We start from the raw sequence: 19944 nt of genomic DNA on the forward strand, positions 1-19944 counted from the left end.
CCTAAATCCAGCCCTGGATGGGGAAAGTGTGGCCCTCCAGATGTTATTGAACTGACTTCCTTCCTCTTGGACCATTGGCCATGCCGACTGGGGCTGACGAATGTTGAAGACTAACAACATTTGTAAGGCCACGTGCCCCTCACCCCTGCCATATACAGATAGAGCTGGGCAATTATTCTTGCATTAATGTGGGGCCTCTCACAACCAATGTTACCCTTTCCACTGCAGAAGGCAAAATGCCAACATCAGCTTTAGCCAATGTGATGACTTCCTGGTGTCTTGGACTATAATTCCTACCAGTCCCAATCAACACTGCTGCTGTAATGCAAAACATTGGGGGTGGCAGGGAGTGCGGAGCTTGGCAAAGGTTCATCTAGATTGCCTCTCTTCCCCCCACCAATTAGCAATCTTCTCTTCTTCACCACCTCCAGACACCAAGATCTAGTCCCCATTAGTGCTGTACCATTTAACACTGCAGGCAAGGATGCGGGAGAGAGACTTCTCAGTGGCTGCCCCCAGACTTTGGAACTCCCTCCCTAGAGAAGCTATACTGGCTCCCTCTTTGCTGTACTTCTGCTGGGAGGTGAAGACTTTCTTGTTCCAACAAGCTGTTGGGAATTGACAGCTTCTAGTTAAAGGTCCAGTGCCGTGCTGTTTTATTGTGATGACTGGTATGTTTTAAAGAGATTTTATATTTGGATATGGCTTAAATTCTATTACTGTTCAATTGTTTTCTTTAAACAAATTTGTATTGGTTTTTAAATACAAATACAATAACCATTAAACACTTATTCAGCAGTACAGCTAATGGTGTTTGTTTCATCCATTGTCTCTAGACATACTAATAATTGGTTTTTTCTGTTTTTACCAATTCTTGTTTTTATCTGTAAGTCGCCTTGTGTCCCATCAGGGAAAAAGGTGGGGTATAAATATAATAATAATAATAATAATAATAATAATAATAATAATAATAATAATAATTGCAGCTCCTCCATACAAAAACAACAACCAACCAACCAATCAACCCTTCACATAGTAAACTAGATTCAGGGGGAAAGCCTAGCCTTTGTTTTACCTGCAGCAGTTAGAATCATAGAATCATAGAAACATAGAGTTGGAAGAGACCACAAGGGCCATCGAGTCCAATCCCCTGCCAAGTAGGAAACACCATCAGAGCACTCCTGACATATGGTTGTCAAGCCTCTGCTTAAAGACCTCCAAAGAAGGAGACTCCACCACACTCCTTGGCAGCAAATTCCACTGTCGAACAGCTCTTACTGTCAGGAAGTTGTTATAGGGTACCACTATTTTACATTTTCAGCATTAAGCAAAATAAAGAGATGCCCCCCCTCCATTAAAAAGGAGCCCTTTCTCAATGTGTGGCGCAGATATCAAGTTGTGTGTGTGTGTGTGTGTGTGTGTGTGTGTGTGTGTGTGTAAGAGAGATTTGGTCTTCAGTCAATGGCCCAATCATTTCTTTCCATCAGCTCATCAGCATACAAAGGAACTGAATGGCATCTAAAATTTGGTTGTGAACCTGCATATTCATTTTGCAACTTAAATCCTTGCCCTGGGAAAACTTTCAATCAGAGAGAGTTATCTGAAGGCTCTTGCATTACTATTGATCCTGTTTGTGCAATATTACAATAGATACCATTAATTTTACTCGAAATGCATGTTCTAAAAGCTAATCTACTGCATTATTAACTGTTACAATGTCAGCATGTTTATTATCAAATTTTTCTTAATTAGAATATGGGCTATTATTTACCATCACATTGCACATGAAGGAGTTTTGCAATTTAGCTTTCTTGCCTCATGATAAATAAATCACCTGGATAATGCATTTGGGGAAATCTTGCAAGCAGCTTTTACATTAGCGCAAATGATACAAGTCTTAACACAATATTTTGAATTATGAAGAGACAGCAAAATCAATGGATTAAGAATATCGTAACAAGTTTTATGAAATCAATGTGGCGGTCGTATATGAAAAGTACACTCTGCGACTTTTAAAGAGGTAAATCAGGGTGGTGTACATAAAAGATAGGATTACACAATCCTCTATTAAATTGTCAGATTCACTGGGTTGCATCTAACTAAGCCCTACTCAGAGTAGACCCATTGATATTAATAGATCTAAGTTACACACGTCCATAATCTTCAGTGGGTCTGGTCTGAGTGGAACTAGCACAGGATGCAAACCCTTAAATGGGTCGTTCCATATCAAGTGACCCAACTTCTTTACCTCATATCATCCAGTTTTGTTTGATAGGCATTTTGTTGTACTTCATGAAATGAAGTACTAACAAGAGTTCTTTCAAAGCATTAATTCCATCATGTGACAGCAAGCTATCACTCCTTTGGAACACATTTTTAAAAGAAAAGCCTGACTAGTTTCTCAGACACCTTTTAATTGAATACCTTTCTAAAGAAATGCCCAAAGCAACTGATATTATAGTTGAAGTCTTGTTTATTCTGTTATATTTTACTCCAAGAAGACCCATTTATCCTAAATAGAATCCACTAAGGCAGACATGTATGTACACTGTGTGTGTGTGTGTGTGTGTGTGTGTGTGTGTGTGTGTGTGATCCCATTGAGATCCCAAGAAGAAATTTTTCAGGTAGCTCTTAGAAATATTAAATAATCAATACATTTTTAAAAGATTTTTTTAAATTTCTAAAAAAAACACCTAAAATCACTTTCTAAAATTTAAAATTTTGTAACTTAACTTTAAAATTTAGAGTAAGTCCATCATGTGACATATATTAAAGCCCATGAAGTTCCGAAGAGATTGGTGTTTTTAGTTTTGATGTATCTGGATACTGAGTTTCAAAATGCGTTTTATTGGTTGCTTATATTATGTTAAGAATTGCCCTGAGGCTTTTACAGTGTGGAAGGATATCAACTCCAAAATAAATAAATAAGGTTGAAATCCTATTCCTGCTTACTTGGGAATAAGCCCCATTGAACAAAGTAGGGCTTGGTTTTGAGTAAACATGTATATGATTACACTGTACATTAAGTAGGAAGTCTGTCGTTCTTTTTCATTGACCAGCATGATTTGATAGTTACTAGAGGTCATGCTATTTTGCATTAAGTAGCTGGATGAGAATGGAAAGCAGAACTGAATACCCTCAATTACCTCCTTGTACTAAGCAGCAGCCTTTTTAGAAGGCTGGGCTATGGTCTAACCCAGTGGTACCCAGCTGGTGGTCTGTGAATCCAAGGAGCTCTGCGTAACCCACCCAGGGGGTCCATGGCATAATTCACATAACAAAAACAACAGTAGAGGTATCAACAGAGGTATCAACATAACTGTTGATATATACAAAAGAGATATCAATTTTTTCAAAAGTAGGGGCTCCAAGGGTTGTGTTTTGAAAAACAGGGGGTCTGCAGCAGTTAGCCAATGGGGAACCACTCGTCTAACCTCAAGCAAACAGAGATATGAATGGAATTATTTGAAGGATGGTGTGGTTATAGTAATTACTCCAAGGAACTGTGCATGCCACAACAGAGTAATGCACTTTGCATCAAGTGAATCCCCTGACACAGGCACAAAAAGTTCTGCTGCAGGGCTGAATATACTACCAATGAATAAAGCGAAAATTGATGAAAAGAGCTTTGCTTATTTAGAATGCAAAGCAATTTTGGAGTGCATTACATCATTTCAGTGAAGTGACTTCTTTAGGCAGATCATTGCCTATCCCATGTGTGTGAATTTATAAATAAGATAGTTGCACACTACAGTGCAGAATACAAATATGACACAGCGGCCACAGTTTCTCCCGTATTTTCATAGGCTCATTACTTGACTGCAAATAAAACCAATGCACTCTGCAGTGAAATCTGAACACTAGTTCATCACTTTTAAAAATGTATTTAATTTTAAGAAGTGTGTTGGCTCCCATCTGTTGACATCTCACTGACACTTCATAGTTCAACATGCCTCGTTTCATTAGTGTGGAAAAATAGTACTGCAGTTATCATTCATGAGTTATGGAGGTTTGTTAAATACAATGAGCTGCAAAAAAACCTTTATTCTAGTTCATGCTTTCTGGCTCTTTCTTTGATAGTACAGCAGCTTGTATATCCACTAACAAATATAAAGTAGGTGGAGAACGCCACCATTCTTGCTTAAGTGCAAACTGTGCAGAGTTTGTAAAGCCGCAAGTGACCATAACTAGGCACCAGAGAAAGAGATCACTATGGACATAAGTGGGATTACAGTACCCTTAGACCTTGTAAACATGATATATTTTGCAGCATTATAGCAGTGCAGCACCTATGTGATTGACAGACATACTGTTGCATCCTCAACATTAATAACAATTTTGTCACTGATGCAAAGGCAGAGCTGGCCTTGACACCTTTATATTGTTTTCTATAATGTCATACAGTCACCCACGATAAGGTCTTATTCCAATATATAAAGCAAACATCTAAGCGGAGAGAGACAAATACAATGAAATGAGGCAAGGTGCCTGTGTCTCCACAAAATCTCTGTCAGTTATTATCAGACATGTGATTACTACTGAGAAATAAAATCAATACTAATATCATTTGTGTAGGTCAGCTCAATACTAGAAAACATTTGCACGTGGCTACAAGCTTGCAGGAAATATATCAGCCTGAAAAGATTAAATAATTTTCCTTTAACGTAACACCGTACTGATATTTCTAAGTTCAGAATATGTACGATATATACATGGCTTCTAACTAGGGATATATATAAAAAATAGACAATAGTTCTGAGGTCTGAGGTAATGATATGTCAAAGAAAAGTATGTGTACAAAAGGAGAGAAGTCTACATATTTTTGCAGAGTCAATGTTATTACTGAGCTGTCCCAAAGTTAAACTTAATATGAACGAACGGCTGAATTGCAGCAAAACCATAGCCTACTAAAACTGATTGAAAAGTTCCATAGCCAACCATTATGGAGGCTTCCTTGTGTCCCTAAAGAATGTTAAGCAAAGCCAGTGTAGGAGAAGATAGCAGACAATTGAACTGCATAACGTTTTGTTAACTTTATTAGAACCAACCAAAACGTACTGTCCAGTTGGATTTTGGAACTTAAGAACTTTAAAAATGTGCCCTTCCTGCTCATCACATTTATAGATGAAATATAAATTTAGCATCAGCATTTGAATATTTGTACTATGCAATTCAAAAGCACGCCAGTGCAAGTAGATAAATAGGTACCACTGCGGCAGGAAGGTAAATGGTGTTTCCATGTGCTCTGGCACTCATCATGGTCCTCCGTGCGCCAGTAGTGGCTTAGTCATCCCAGACGCATTGCATGAACGAGAAAGATGTCTGGGGACACACACAAGCTCCCTTGGCCAGAAATGTGAGATGAGCGCCCCACCCCATAATTGCCTTTGACTGGACTTAACCATCCAGGGGTCCTTTACATTTACTGCTCTGGTATATGTAAGGAAATCTCTATGTGGGACAAGAAGCTACAGTTAGAACTGGATATGGAACAACTGATTGGTTTAAAATTGGGAAAGGAGTATGACAAGGCTGTATATTGTCTCCCTGCTTATTTAACTTATATGCAGAATTCATCATGCGAAAGGCTGGGCTGGATGAATCCCAAGCCAGAATTAAGATTGCCGGAAGAAATATCAACAAGCTCAGATATGCAGATGACACAACCTTGATGGCAGAAAGTGAGGAGGAATTAAATAATCTTTTATTGAGGGTGAAAGAGGAGAGCGCAAAATATGGTCTGAAGCTCAACATCAAAAAAACGAAGATCATGGCCACTGGTCCCATCACCTCCTGGCAAATAGAAGGGGAAGAAATGGAGGCAGTGAGAGATTTCACTTTCTTGGGCTCCATGATCACTGCAGATGGTGACAGCAGTCACGAAATTAAAAGACTCCTGCTTCTTGGGAGAAAAGCAATGACAAACTTAGACAGCATCTTAAAAAGCAGAGACATCACCTTGCCAACAAAGGTCCATATAGTTAAAGCTATAGTTTTCCCAGTAGTGATGTATGGAAGTGAGAGCTGGACCATAAGGAAGGCTGATCGCCGAAGAATTGATGCTTTTGAATTATGGTGCTGGAGGAGACTCTTGAGAGTCCCATGGACTGCAAGAAAATCATACCTAACCATTCTTAAGGAAATCAGCCCTGAGTGCTCACTGGAAGGACAGATCCTGAAGCTGAGGCTCCAATACTTTGGCCACCTCATGAGAAGAGAAGACTCCCTGGAAATGACCCTGATGTTGGGAAAGATGGAGGGCACAAGGAGAAGGGGATGACAGAGGATGAGATGGTTGGACAATGTTCTTGAAGCTACCAGCATGAGTTTGACCAAACTGCGGGAGGCATTGGAAGACAGAAGTGCCTGGCGTGCTCTGGTCCATAGGGTCACGACGAGTCGTACACGACTAAATGAGTGAACAACAATAAATATGTAAGGAATGAAATACTGGACATAATTTCGGGTAGGTCTCATTGTGAGTGGGAAAGGAAAAGTCTTTTCTTTTGATAGGCCATATCAGACCAAGGTGAGTGAACCATCACATGAATTCTTTAAAAGCCAAGCACGGCCTACTCTTCCAGACCATGTAGCTCACAGTAGTTAAAATTAAAGCCAAGAAATGCATACATTCCTTTTTTTGAGTTTTCAATTCTATTGCTATTAATGGTTTCTTTTTCCACTGTGAGAATGTGCTTTTGATTTGTCAAGCTGCATTACAAGAGATGTCTTTATAGCGAATGTTTCAAGCTGAACTGGTTTTATAAATTTATGCAGAAAGCACAAAGCAGAACCCTACAGAACATTGATAAGAATATGGCTGGGATCCAACAACATCTAGTGCAAGCAAAAAGGTGCTTCTGCTTGAGCAAGGGGAATCCACACTTTCCAATGATTTTGCTATCACCTGCAATCTTGCAGCCATACCCCACAACTTTCCTGTGAGCCCACAACCTGGCGGTCAATATGAGCTTTTTTTAAAATACAGAGTAAAAGAGAAGTTAGGAAGCCTAGTTTAGTCCTGGTTAGGGAAGTTTTTAATGTTTGATCTTTTGTTGTGTTTTTAATGTTCTGTTGGGAACTGCCCAGAGTGGCTGGGGAAACCTAGCCAGATGGGCGTGGTATTATTATTATTATTATTCCATGGGAGGAGAAATGGTGCTCATGATTAAACAGTACTATGCATACATACATGTTGAATTTTATTTTATTGCTACTTGAATGTTTAAGGACAAAAAAGGGGCATGACTTAATTAACATGGTAGCTGAGAACCAGTGTTGCACTTTAATTTTGAATCATAAAAAGTCAATACATTGTTTTAAAGTTTGAATATCAAGCCAGCCTGAAAATACTGTAAGTATGTTGGCCTTCTCTCTAATGGATACAGTCATAGAAATTCTAGGCCATAATCCAAAGATCCATATGTGCAATTGTGTAGAAATGAAAACTGCTCTGCACTCTGCTCTGTCTTACACATCCAATATTGGTACAGCCTACTACACTTGCAAGGTAAAATAAGTCTAGAATAAATAACTAAGTATGCCAGACAACTTAACCACCAATGCATTGTTTCTGTAATTTATGTCTTCGTATTATCAAGTAGGAAAGGTTTTCAAATGTACACTAGCTGTACCTGGAGCTTAAAAAGAGGTTAAGAGTTAAGGATCCACCCTAACCAAAAAGAAGGATATCAAAACCTAAGCCTAGAAATCCCTTCTACCGTCAAGGAGCAGTTTAGGTCACAGCACAGGCCCTGATCCTGCACACACAATGTTTACAGACTTACTGTGTGTGTGTATGTGTGTGTATTTGTCTTCACAGCAGTATTTTAGCAATAAATTACATTATACCATGGTTTCAATATTGCACAAGGGAGCTGTTACAGAGGCATAAGTAGAAAGATCTAAGGCTGCTGGCACAGGGAATGGCAAGAAATAACTTGGGTTATACCGGTTTGCTCAGAAGTCACTAACAGTGCTAATATTTTAGAGTATAATAATATACACTTCAGTCATTTCATTTTTTGCTCAGCTTCATTCATCTGTCAACTGTTATGATACCTGAGCATATAAAACACTCTTGCTAATTTAGCCTGCTGAATGTGTTCTCAGAAAACTCACGGGACATATATTTATGTCCCAAAATGTGGAATAGTGTGGGTCTGATGGTAATACTGCATATGCTGCTTTAAAAATGTGCTGTGGAACAAAGATTTATCCCTTTTGGCACCGTTCTGTGCCCAATAAGCACAGGGCGCTTCTGCCCGGCAGTGCTGGGGCCCATAGTAAAGGTAAAGGGACTCCTGACCATTAGGTCCAGTCATGACCAACTCTGGGGTTGCGGTGCTCATCTCGCTTTATTGGCCAAGGGAGCCGGCGTACAGCTTCCGGCTCATGTGGCCAGCATGACTAAGCCACTTCTGGGGAAACCAGAACAGTGCACGGAAATGCTGTTTAGCTTCCCGCCGGAGTGGTACCTATTTATCTATTTGCACTCTGACGTGCTTTCGAACTGCTAGGTTGGCAGGAGCAGGGACCGAGCAATGGGAGCTCACCCCGTTGTGGGGATTCGAACCGCGAACCTTCTGATCAGCAAGTCCTAGGCTCTGTGGTTTAACCCACAGCGCCACCCGCGGCCCTGCTGGGGCCCATAGACTGCAGCAAAATAGTGGGCAAGGTTTTGCCCAGTATCATCTCTGTGTGATGGGCTCATGAGAAAAAGCTGCCCCATGAGCCCTTGCTGCTGAGGGGAGGGGAAAGCCTATATAAGGTTGCTTCCCCTGGAGCTCACAGCCAGTTTGCTTTGAAAGCTTCCTGCCCACCCACCCTTGGGTTAGAACCTTCACTGAGCAATGCTGGGTCGCTGGTTTACAGGGCTGGAAATGATTCCCCCTTCTTCCCAACCTGATTGGCACTTCATTGGGGTTTTTCTGCCTTTCCCTCAGTGAAATTATGGCTTTTCTTTGTTAGGCGGAAGAACATTGTTCGTATGAGGGCAGAAATGACATTGGTCAGGATCAACATAGTATTGGGGGATGGCCCATAAGGGGCCTGAGGGGAGGATTGGCCATGGCAAATCCATGTGTCGGTTTGGTATCTGCAAGACCTTGCTTGCCAGTGTGGTGTAGTGGTTAAGAGGGGTGGACTTGTAATCTGGGGAACCGGGTTCGCGTCCCCGCTCCTCTACATGCAGCTGCTGGGTGACCTTGGGCTAGTCACACTTCTTTGAAGTCTCTCAGCCCTACTCACCTCACAGAGTGTTTGTTGTGGGGCAGGAAGGGAAAGGAGAATGTTAGCCGCTTTGAGACTCCTTTGGGTAATGATAAAGCGGTATATCAAATCCAAACTCTTCTTCTTCTCTTCTTGCTTGGCTTGCACCATGGCAAGGTTCAACACTGGCCAACTCCCATCATACAGGTTTGAAGAGATCCAAACCCAGCGGATCCATTCCATCAACACGGGGCTTGTGGAATGATGAACTGATCCTTGGGACCCAATGCCATGCCAATCCTTGCCCTGCCTGCTGCTGTCAATAAGATTTAGCCTGATTTTATCCCATCACCGTTGCACAGTCTGGTTATTTGCCTGCTCTCATGGGTCACATAATGTGCTTGCCTGGGCAAGTTCCTTCATTGATTACCATGTAAGTAGCAAATTTTGCATGCAATGTATTTCCCGGCTTGGATAATCATTTGAGGCTTCATAAAACATGGCTTATGAAGTGGGAATGAGGTTTGAGGTCAAAGCACGCTTTCTTCATGATGGATTTAGGACTAAGGGTGGCAGTTCCCAGGGGGTTTTCCATCTGGACACTGCCCACCCCCACACCTGCTTAGCTTCATCAAAGTGGCAGTCTCATCATAAACCTATGGACCAGAGTGAAGAATTCCACACTCCAGACTGCTCCCCTGGCTCCACCCACCTGCCTGCCCCCTGATTGGGCAGTTCGAATTTTATGGTTTAGGCAGAATATCCCACCATCCACAGCAGCCGGCCAGGGATGGATCTAACGGCCAGCTGCAAAAGAGACATTTTATCAGCTCTGGGGAAATCGGAGGAAGCCTGTGATGGGCCCCAACTGCCGCCCACCCTGGGACCAGATAAGTAGCCATTGCCACCTGCAGGTGTTTAGTTGAAGAAGTCATCCAAGAAGCATATAACAATGTCAGAATCACCTCCCCCACAATGGGAAACTATTATGTAAAAGTTTTTGTTTCTGTTTTTCAATAAATGCAATTCAGAGCTTTCACATGGATTGCCAACAAAAGGAATACTTTGTTACTGAAACAAACATTTGCCCTTTCTGCCACTTTTCATTTTCTTTTTATGCAGCTTTCGTGTTCCTTTGGTTTTGTTTTTATCATAAGGAAATAATAAGATTTTACTAATTCAGTATTTTGATAAAACTAATTTTGCATGTGTGGTGACTCTGAGATAAATGGACCCCCCCCATGAGAACAGTTAGAAAATAAATGAATTATGAAATTATGCAAACATAACTGTTTCACATACTTTAAGAAGACCTGCTATAGCAGCAAGGCATAACATGGATTCCAGTTTAATTGAATATTCTGATATTAAACTTTACCTTTTCAATTATGGAACCAAAAAAAGGGCTGTCAGGGAACTGCCATCAAAACCAAGGGTGGAGGTAAGGCTCCCCGATGACGCTGGAGAGGGAACCAGCAAAGAGAGAGGGGGAGCTTCCGCTGGGGAAGGAGATAGGCGTGACGCTAGGAAGAAAGGGGAGGCTGAGGGAGCTTCGGAGGGAGGGCTCCGAGACTGTTCCAGCGAGACCAGCGGGGAGAGCGCAGAGCCTCCACTTGGGACGCCCACTCTGCGCAGAAAGCTTCCACGCAGGGAGGCTAGGCGGAGACTTGGTGTCAAAGAACTTATATGTTGGAAAAAGTTTCAGGAAACGCCCACTGACGGATTCTGCCAGTGATTGAGACAGCCACGGAGTAGAGGCTGTCCAGCTGGGGGGAAAGTTTTAACCAAACAACTCAGCTTGCAGCAGTTTGCGGGTTACGCACAAGCAACCCCAACCCCCATTACAAGGGCTATTGTTGTACTTTTCTGAAAATTTCACCTGCAAAATATTTAGTTCACTGAAACAAGTCATGACAATTCAAGCCTGGCCAAAAATTTGGCTTGGACGTTTTCAACAAACATGGGCAAAAACATGGAAGAAAAGATTAAACTTTGCTAAAGCTCTTTATATAGCGATATACTGCCAAGGTTTTATTCAAACAAAATGTTCTGCCATAGGTTAAGATAAGATGCCTGGCATGTTCTTGGGTAGGAAGGAAATCTAATCACTTGTTTTCCATTTTTGCTTTGTCATAAGAAAAAGAAAAAGGCATCAGTACTTGGCAGGCAAACATATTTGGAGAAAATGTTAATTTTCTGTACCTGAAAAATATGAACAAATGTTTTGCTCTGGTTACAACACACAACAGCACTTAGAAATGAGATGGCACAATTCCCTGGCTGGCTGGTTGGGATTGGCCTCTGTGGCTTGCTTGAAGAACAAGGCCGTAGCAGAGAGAAAAGTGGAAAGAACATCCAACACAGTGCTAGACCACCCCCACCTTCTCTCTCTCTTACTTCTGTAGTCCCTGGCACCAGTGAAACCATTTAACATGGCACATGGACAATCTCCTAAAATGGGAAGATTTCCTCCTGCAACAGCAACATGAGAATGAAGGAAACTGGTGCAATAGGGAAGAGACTGCAGTGCCACCTCCAAACTAGAGAGCTGTGTGCTCAGCCAAGTTACTGGGCCTCCATCCTTACTGCCTTTGCCTAAAGCCACATAGGGCCTACAGCACCTGACATAAAATGTTTCCTTGTTTTTAACATGCATGGGTGTTTGCTTGCTTTTTAAATCCATTTCCTTCTCCCCCCCCTTTCATTTACATCCCACCTTTTTCTCAAGGTGATGTACATGGTTCCCCTCTCCTCATCTAATCACCACAACAACCCTGGAAGGTATGGAGTGAATCACAGAACTGGAGAATTGGAAGGGACCCTGAGGGTCATCTAGTCCAACCCCTTGCAATGCACAAATCCTGCCCACAGCCATCTCTGTGTGGTCTCTAGCCTCCAACCTCCTGGTTAAACAGACAGATGCATTGGCCCATTGTGCCACAGGGTTGATTAAAATAAAATCTTAATCCAAGATTGCGTTCAACTGAACTAGCATGAAGAAACATCAGTAGCAAGGATAGGATCTGCTATTCTGTCCTCCTCAAAAACAGGACCATTTTGAATACTTTCTAAAAGATTACAGAAAATATATGCAGTATTTCACTTGTTAAGAGCTGTTCTATTATGGCACATCCCGCAATGCTGAGATGTGGCTTTTCAGATGGGTTTTTAAAAAGTAATCACTGAAACAACGGGCGCCACATTTCTCTCAGAAACTGAAAAGCACAGAAGGGTAAAGGAGGGATGACCACATTTAAGGATTTTTAGGAGTTCCAGAACCAGCTTTTCAACATTTGCTTGGGAAATGTTCTATAATACACAGAATACTTCAAAACTTCAAAAACTAAGCCTATTAAAATAAGATTCCGTTCAAGGATAACAAGAACTTCAACTTGGAACACTCTAAATTCAATAACATGCTCAACCAAATGCAAAATTCTATTTAGCACTGGATCAGAATCTAATTGTTCTGCTTCATTATTCAATACAAATAATACATCCCACTAAGGAACTCATGTCTGTTAGCTTTCTTAGATTATTTCAGGCCACACACACACACACACACACACACACACACACATATATATTAACAGAACTGCTAATATTATTTGCAACATTTCATAAAATAGAAGTGCCTTTCTGAACATGGTTTAATATTTCTTTGTCACTTGTCTAGCATTGCTCAAGTGCCTCATATAAACATTCAATATACATCATTAAGGAAACAGTACATAACAAACAGGAAATTGCATAAAACAATGGTGAACAAACAGCAGCAAATCCCCTCACAACTAGCAACTCTTTTTCAATATCTGGATGCTTTTATATACTTTCTAGTAAATGAAAGATAATCCCCATTCCTACATACATTCAATATATACCTACATCCTTTGGCAAAATCATAAACTTGAGACAAAAGAAAAATGTGATTTATATATTTATTCAATATTACTACTCCTAATAAATCAAGTGAATCCTGAGTAAATTTACTCCATAAATTAGACTTAGATGGATTTAATCAACTTTGGGCCACCTTGTCCCTGGGCCAGGATCAGAATGCCTGCAACTATTTTTGCTGGAGGCCATAGGTTTGATGGCATTTCAGTCCAGTTTACTTCCATACCACAAAAAGTCTGACATGCTTTCACACTACTTTCATTGTTCTCACCATTCAACCAATGCAACATTTAGGATTCAACATCAAGTATTAGGGACGTGTCCTTAAATGGACGCACACAGTTCTGTAAGAAATATTGCCAATGCACTTGCAAAACCAGAAGGAAGTTCAATTCATCCTTTCAGATCACTTATCCTCATTGCTTCAGTGCAAAATGCAAACTATTTTATGTATAAATTCAGTGTATTCATTGGTTATACCACTTACCATTGGAGAGAAATTAACCACAGAGGCACTATGACTGCCAGCATTGCACTTAAAATTCAAACGTTGGTCTGTCTCCCTGTTCCCTGTGTTGCGGCTCAGTGACCTGTCTGGATCTGCAGGTATTTTCTGGAAGGCAGTGCAAGTCATCCCCATGAAGCTAGATGGCTTGATCATAAAGGCCTCCAGGGCAATATTAAGAGAAACCTGTCAAAACAAATTTGAGGAGCTGGTGTAGTTTTAACATATTTTTTACAGGCAATAACTTGTATAAAATCTACATTACGTATTTGCATATGCTGTACTATACACACAAACACACATACATAATGCATCACAAAACACCATTCATGTGACCCATAAAGTTATATAACTTGTAGGCTTGCAACACTATTTTTAATTTTTAAAAACATACAAGGATCTTCTTCTTTTTCAAATGTACAAGGACCTAACTCATTTCTTAAATTTTATATTTACAGAGAAGAATGATATTAACTGGAGTAATTGTATTTTAACAATCATTAGTTGTTTGTTTTAACAAGATTCCTACAGTCAGATGCTCACCACCTTTGAAATGAATGGGAAATGTGCAGGAATTCAGATTGGCAAATTTCATCTCGCAGTGCTATGGCAGTAATAATTCATATCATATTACTATGGCAACTAAATGTGGTCAAGGAAGGAATAGTTCAAGTTTCTCTAGAGCATCTACAGCCAAATGGATGGTCTCCTTGAATCAAGACACATTTCTTAGTGTTCCATGATGTGAAGTAGCGATTAACGGTGACAGAGGAGGTGAAGTGACAGCACTGGTCAAAAAAATGTTTTCATTTCATTAGCTGGAATCATTTATATCTTCAAGAAGATATGGTCTTTTCATATTAAGAGAGAAACGGAGACTAGCACAGTCTCAGTGATGCTGTTTGCTTAATTGCTGCTGGCTAGCCTCCAAAATGAACAGCAGTTGTTTGGTATTGTACGAGACTACACAGAGAAGTCTACAGCTTTATTTACAAGTTGAAGTTGACTGTACGCTAATTTGCCTACAGAAAGGGGGGAGGACATAAAGAATGGCTAAGTAGGATCAAGACAAAGAAGCAGTCTGCCTAATTGTCCGCAAAGGGAGATAGATACCCTTAAACAACAAGAAGAAAAATGACCTGTGGTACTTGACATCTAAAAACATTTACTATCATATCAACATCAGCTTCTGGATAACTACGCCATATATGCATACTACATATACAACATCAAGCAACATTAAGGTGCCTCTGTTCCATTTTTTGTGCGTTAGTTCTGGCTGGGCACACATTGCAGCAGGAAAGAAAATCATTTACTGAATTCCAAAACAGGTGCAAATATGAAAGGGGAATGCAAGGTGAATCAGCTCTACCAATAGTTCCCAGTAGGGGAGATTTTCCAGATAACAGAGAGCCTTCCAAATTTTAATGGTAGGTTTACTGTAGCTGTGAGAGACAGAATAACAACAGGAAAACCCTCAGAAACCCAGAAGACAAAAGTCAGAGATTGACATGCCCTTCCCTATTATGTGAAAAGCACAGCACAAACTATAGGAAGCTCATTCAGGAAAGGTGCTCTAAGGACTCCTGTTTTCCCTTTCCTTTGATGTGTGAAAGGCAGACTCCAATAGATAAACTATCTAGGTTTCCAATTCGTTGTTTCATATATTGGCATTCATATATTGGCATCTATTGTCTTCTAGAACAGAATTTGTTTTTGCATGTTATCATCAAGTCTCGCTGAACATCTGCTGCTGTAACATGAAACATGGTAGTCAGAGATAAGAACTGACTGCTAGAAATCCTAAGTATGGTTCTCTTAAGCAACACAATCCAAGAAATGCTTTCTGTTCTAACAGAAACTGAGGTTTGGAAGGCTTTTATTCTGAACTATCACTTTATTATTTGATTCATCTTATTAGGGGAAAGTGTGTTCTAATAATTCAAAAGCAGTAAAAAGGGAAATCTAATAGTTTAGATCAGTGGTTCCCAAATAGCTAAGTACTGCAGACCCCTGTTTTCAAAAGCCAAGCCACGGACTCCCTACTTTTGAAAATGTTGATATCTCTGTGGTAGTTTTTGTTATGTGAATGGTGTCACTATATCCTCCATCATGTCCCAACACAAAATCAGGCCACTCCTGTGTGGGTCTAATGACTTGCATGTTTTTGGGTGCCCTGCAAAATGGGATGTCCTGGACAGTTGCTGGATATGTATCACAGACCCCCTGGAGTCTGCAGACTACAAATTGGGAACCACTGGTTTAAAACAACTGGTTAAAGGCAGGAGTGGGCAGAAAGCAAACCTACTGTTCGTTTTCTGGGTGATTTGCGGTAGACTTGCAAAGGTTTGTGACTCTAAATTGTTTAACAGCAGCAGCAACAAAATTACTCTTCTCGCTTAAATTAGGCTATTTAAATGAAGAAAGGTAGTCAGTAGTAGTTTTTGTGTGAAAGGACTTTGAGGTCAGTTAAGTTCTGGCACTGGAAACACATTCCTAGGTTCAGAATATGCTCAGAGGTACCCTGTGTTTTGTTTTTTAAAAATGGTTATGCCTTTTGCCCCTAGCTCAATTGTAGATCTTGGGGTTTTAGTAAAAAAATAATAATCAAAAATCAAAGTAGATGTGACAAACTTGAAGTCTAGCCCTATTCCACCTCTACATTAAAGTATATCACTCTCAGAAATAACTAATCCCACAGTAATTACTCTCGGTTGGTGGCTTCAGACTCCTTCTTTCTCTACGTTACTCAGAATCAGATTACTACTACTAATAAGTTTTAAAGTTGTGTGTTGTGACAGCCCAAAATATATGGATCAATCATTTATCTAATATAGATTATCAGTCACACCGTGGTGGTAGTGGTAAAAAAAAGGGAGTAAGTTATTACTGAGTCATTTCTAAGTCCTGATGATGAACACCAGCTCATAAGACAACATTCGTTGGGTGCTACAAAATCAGTTGAGATATAAAGCAATGCTGTACGCATACCCAGATCCCCCCATCCCTCTCTGCTTCTCCCTCCTACTCCCACCTTTTCCATACCAAAAAGCCACAAATAAATCTCAAGAAATACCTTTGATATGACCTGTGTATTACTGGTCAGAGTTTGATTTGCAATATGTTCCACACACTGTACAATCCTAGTACAAGCTTTATCTTCCTTTTGTGCCATCCATAATACATGGTCATTTACCAGCATTATATTGCTGGCAATCTCAACTACGGCATCTGCAAGCTGGTAGGAAGGAAGGGGGGGGGGAGAGACATAGTGCAAAGTATTTGACTACTGCACAACAATGACATAAAAGCACAATTGAAAGCAGCTGCATTTAACTGGTCTAGTGAGCATTTCAGGAATTACTAGTTCTTAGAGCATCAACCTAAATCCTGTATTCTGGCTATAAGACTAAATTGATTTCTTATGGATAAGCCTGTCCCCAAGTCAGTGACTATAAAGTCAAAACTGTTTCAGAATTATATGAGCCCAAGCAATAATGTTCCATTGACATAAAGTATATCGTGCTATGAGTGCTTTACCAGTGATTTGTTCCTCTTCCAGCCCCTGCCCTGACTACAGATGCAATCTAATCCCACTCCATGTGTTCTTTTTCCAAGTTAAGTAAATGTGAGAGAGGGGATAGTGGGGATAAGCAACTAACATCCCTCTCCCAATTGTTCTTCCCATTGCCCTCCATGAGGATGAAGTGGGGGGGGGGCTCCTGTTTTTGTGCAGGATCTCTGTTTTAAATTGTAAATAAATTGTAGTAGTAAATACGGTAAATTGCTAGTGTCCCACTTCAGTTGTGAGGTCAAACACAACTTGAGATATGGGTTGTGCTACTACATATAGTGACTATGTGTACCAGGAGTGGGAAACTTATGGTTCTCCAGAGGTTGCTGAACTAAAACTCCCATCAGCCTTAATAAGCATGGCCAATGGTTTGGGATGCTGGGTGTTGTAGTTCAGCAATATCTGGAGAGCCAAAGGTTCCCCATGCCTGATGTAGATTGTCATCGTTCTTTTAGTACCCCCGAAGGTTTTCACTAAGATGTGTTAAGCATTTCACTACTTTGTAAGGTTTTTTAATACCATGTTGAGGCCTTGCCTCTTTTTTCCTCTTTGGGTTTGGTACTGATCCTCTTTTTCCCCCCTTTGTAAACTATGGGGAATGCATGCCCACTTTGGGTCACTGTGTCAATTCCCTATGAAGGCACCGCGAATGTTGGAGAAAGCAGATGTCTAGAAGTATCAAAATACATGAAGCACATCATACCAGCTTGCAGCCAAAATATTGCTCACGGCAATAATACTAAAGAGGATTAGAACTCTTGTGATATTTCAAGAACTGCCTTCATTTCAACCTTAGTGAAGAAGCTGTGTATAAAACAGAACAAAAGGACCACCTACACACACATACTAGATCCAGACAATGGGGTATTAGGTCCAGCATCTTGTTTCCAGCTGTAACTAGACACAGCATTTGGGAGGCAAGCACAAGGTCTGAAAGAGGCAGCCTTTCCCCACCAGTAGTAACTACCCTAACCATAATCTGTCCTGCAGCCCTCTATGTATCCTGAAAATCTGCTCCAGAAGAATGAGGAATCCTCTGGAGTAAATTTTGGGAGTGTGGAAGGAGAAGAAGCCCATTTAAACAAGTGGAATGGTGTTTGTATAGAAGTGGAATGGTGTTTGTATAGCACTGGATATAATTATAATTGGATATAATTAACCCTATATAATTATTGTTGTACTGAAAAAAAATTCTAATTCAAATGAGCTTAAGAATGTGCATACTTGAAGTATCTGGTTGAAAAGCCACAACTTTTGTCTCTTAAAATACAGAAATTTACTGCTGGGTATTTGCTACTAAATTTAAGATTATGCCTCTGTTCTTTGTTTTTCAGCATCCAACAGTCACATATTCATTAGTAAGACAGTATCTTACATCTTTTATTTCATCCATATATATGATTAGCTTTTCCAGCATGTAAGCCAAATAGATAATGTCCTCCTTATCTGAAAAGTTGGCAGCATCTCTTGTGTAGGTTGCAAGCTGATGGGAAAATTCAAGTGCATTGGTGGAGTTAAGATGCATCTGGAAATAGAATACAAAAAAAAAAATGCTGCCTATAAAACACAGCCAAATGTTTAACCCCAGTTGCACTTTAAAAAATAAACAAATTCAGTCTTACAGATGAAAAACGTTATTCCTGCAAGTATTCAATCTCAATCTTCAGCCCTTTACAGGGTAAAATACTTGCTACAAACAATTAAGTCATCAGGTAACTTTTACACCTTGGTGCCACTAGCACTGATCCTGCTTCACTAGTTTGCTAACTGAACAGATGTATTAAGGTCATATATCATAAGCATCTTGCCTGAATCTAGAACAGGAGTGGGGAAACTTTGGCCCTCCAGATGCTGGTGAACAACTTCCATCAGTCCTAGTAAACACAACCAATGGCCAGGGGTGAGGGGAGTCATAGCTCAACAACATCCGGAAGGCCAAAGTTTGCAGGCCCAGATGCACTAAGCCCTCTGCCAGGGCCAGGAATTCAAAGAAAGCAATGAAACACAGGACAGCCATGTTGGGATAAAAACCAACCACAACTTTATTGATTACAGATATAAGTAGGTTTGGTGTAGGCATCGGGTATGTATCTGGAATCAACCAACCCATCTGCTAGCTGATTATTGGGGTTGCCCTATGACATACATCAAATTGGGGTGATCCCTTCAGCAGCACCATCCTGGGGGGTGCTATGGCCCTTTGGTTCCCATCAGTGTATCTGGACAGAACCACCATCCCCACTGACTCCTTTAATGGGGTATCCTGTCACTTGTTGTGGTAGAGTGTGATTCCCCCTCTGGCTAAGGATCCAACCCAATGTCTTACCTGCCATCAAGTAGTGACGATTGCTATGAGGTTGGCAAAGCCCTCAGCCAGGATCAATTGGTTTGAGAGAAAATTCTTTCCTGGACCCAAATATGGCGACTGAGTTCTTCTATAGCAAAGCCATGAGCACACACCGGCAACCTGCCATTGTGCAACTCATTATATATAGTTTAGCATGGGAGGGTGGGAAAATTGGCTCTGACTGAGCTTCCAGGGGCTGATCGCATTTCCTATTAATGCTCAGGGAGCAGATCCAACTGGAAGCAGTGGAGAGAGTAGGGTCCCTCAGACATTTTCCCCAAACCACCCATGATTGGGCAGCTTGAATGGAGGCTCTCGTGAAGGTAAGGAGCGGTCTTTCCCCTCTCCTAATCTGTATAATAAACACTTCTGACTTTCCTTGTTCAAACCTAGAATATTTGTAGAACTTAG

At 40.7% G+C, this 19944-nt stretch overlaps 1 protein-coding gene across 1 annotated transcript in view; it reads right to left on the reverse strand.

Moving 5' to 3' along the window:
* The window catches only part of ADGRA1 (adhesion G protein-coupled receptor A1), a 314546-nt gene that overhangs the window by 136367 nt on the left and 158235 nt on the right, over positions 1-19944 (reverse strand). The window contains exons 10-12 of the mRNA XM_081863153.1: positions 18562-18711; positions 16689-16850; positions 13595-13798 (exon numbers count right to left, since the gene is read on the reverse strand). Of these exons, the coding sequence (XP_081719279.1) occupies positions 13595-13798; positions 16689-16850; positions 18562-18711 (516 nt within the window). The remainder of the gene's footprint in view (positions 1-13594; positions 13799-16688; positions 16851-18561; positions 18712-19944) is intronic.

Source organism: Podarcis erhardii (assembly GCF_964252035.2).
Source record: "Podarcis erhardii genome assembly, chromosome: 5".
NCBI lineage: Eukaryota > Metazoa > Chordata > Lepidosauria > Squamata > Lacertidae > Podarcis > Podarcis erhardii.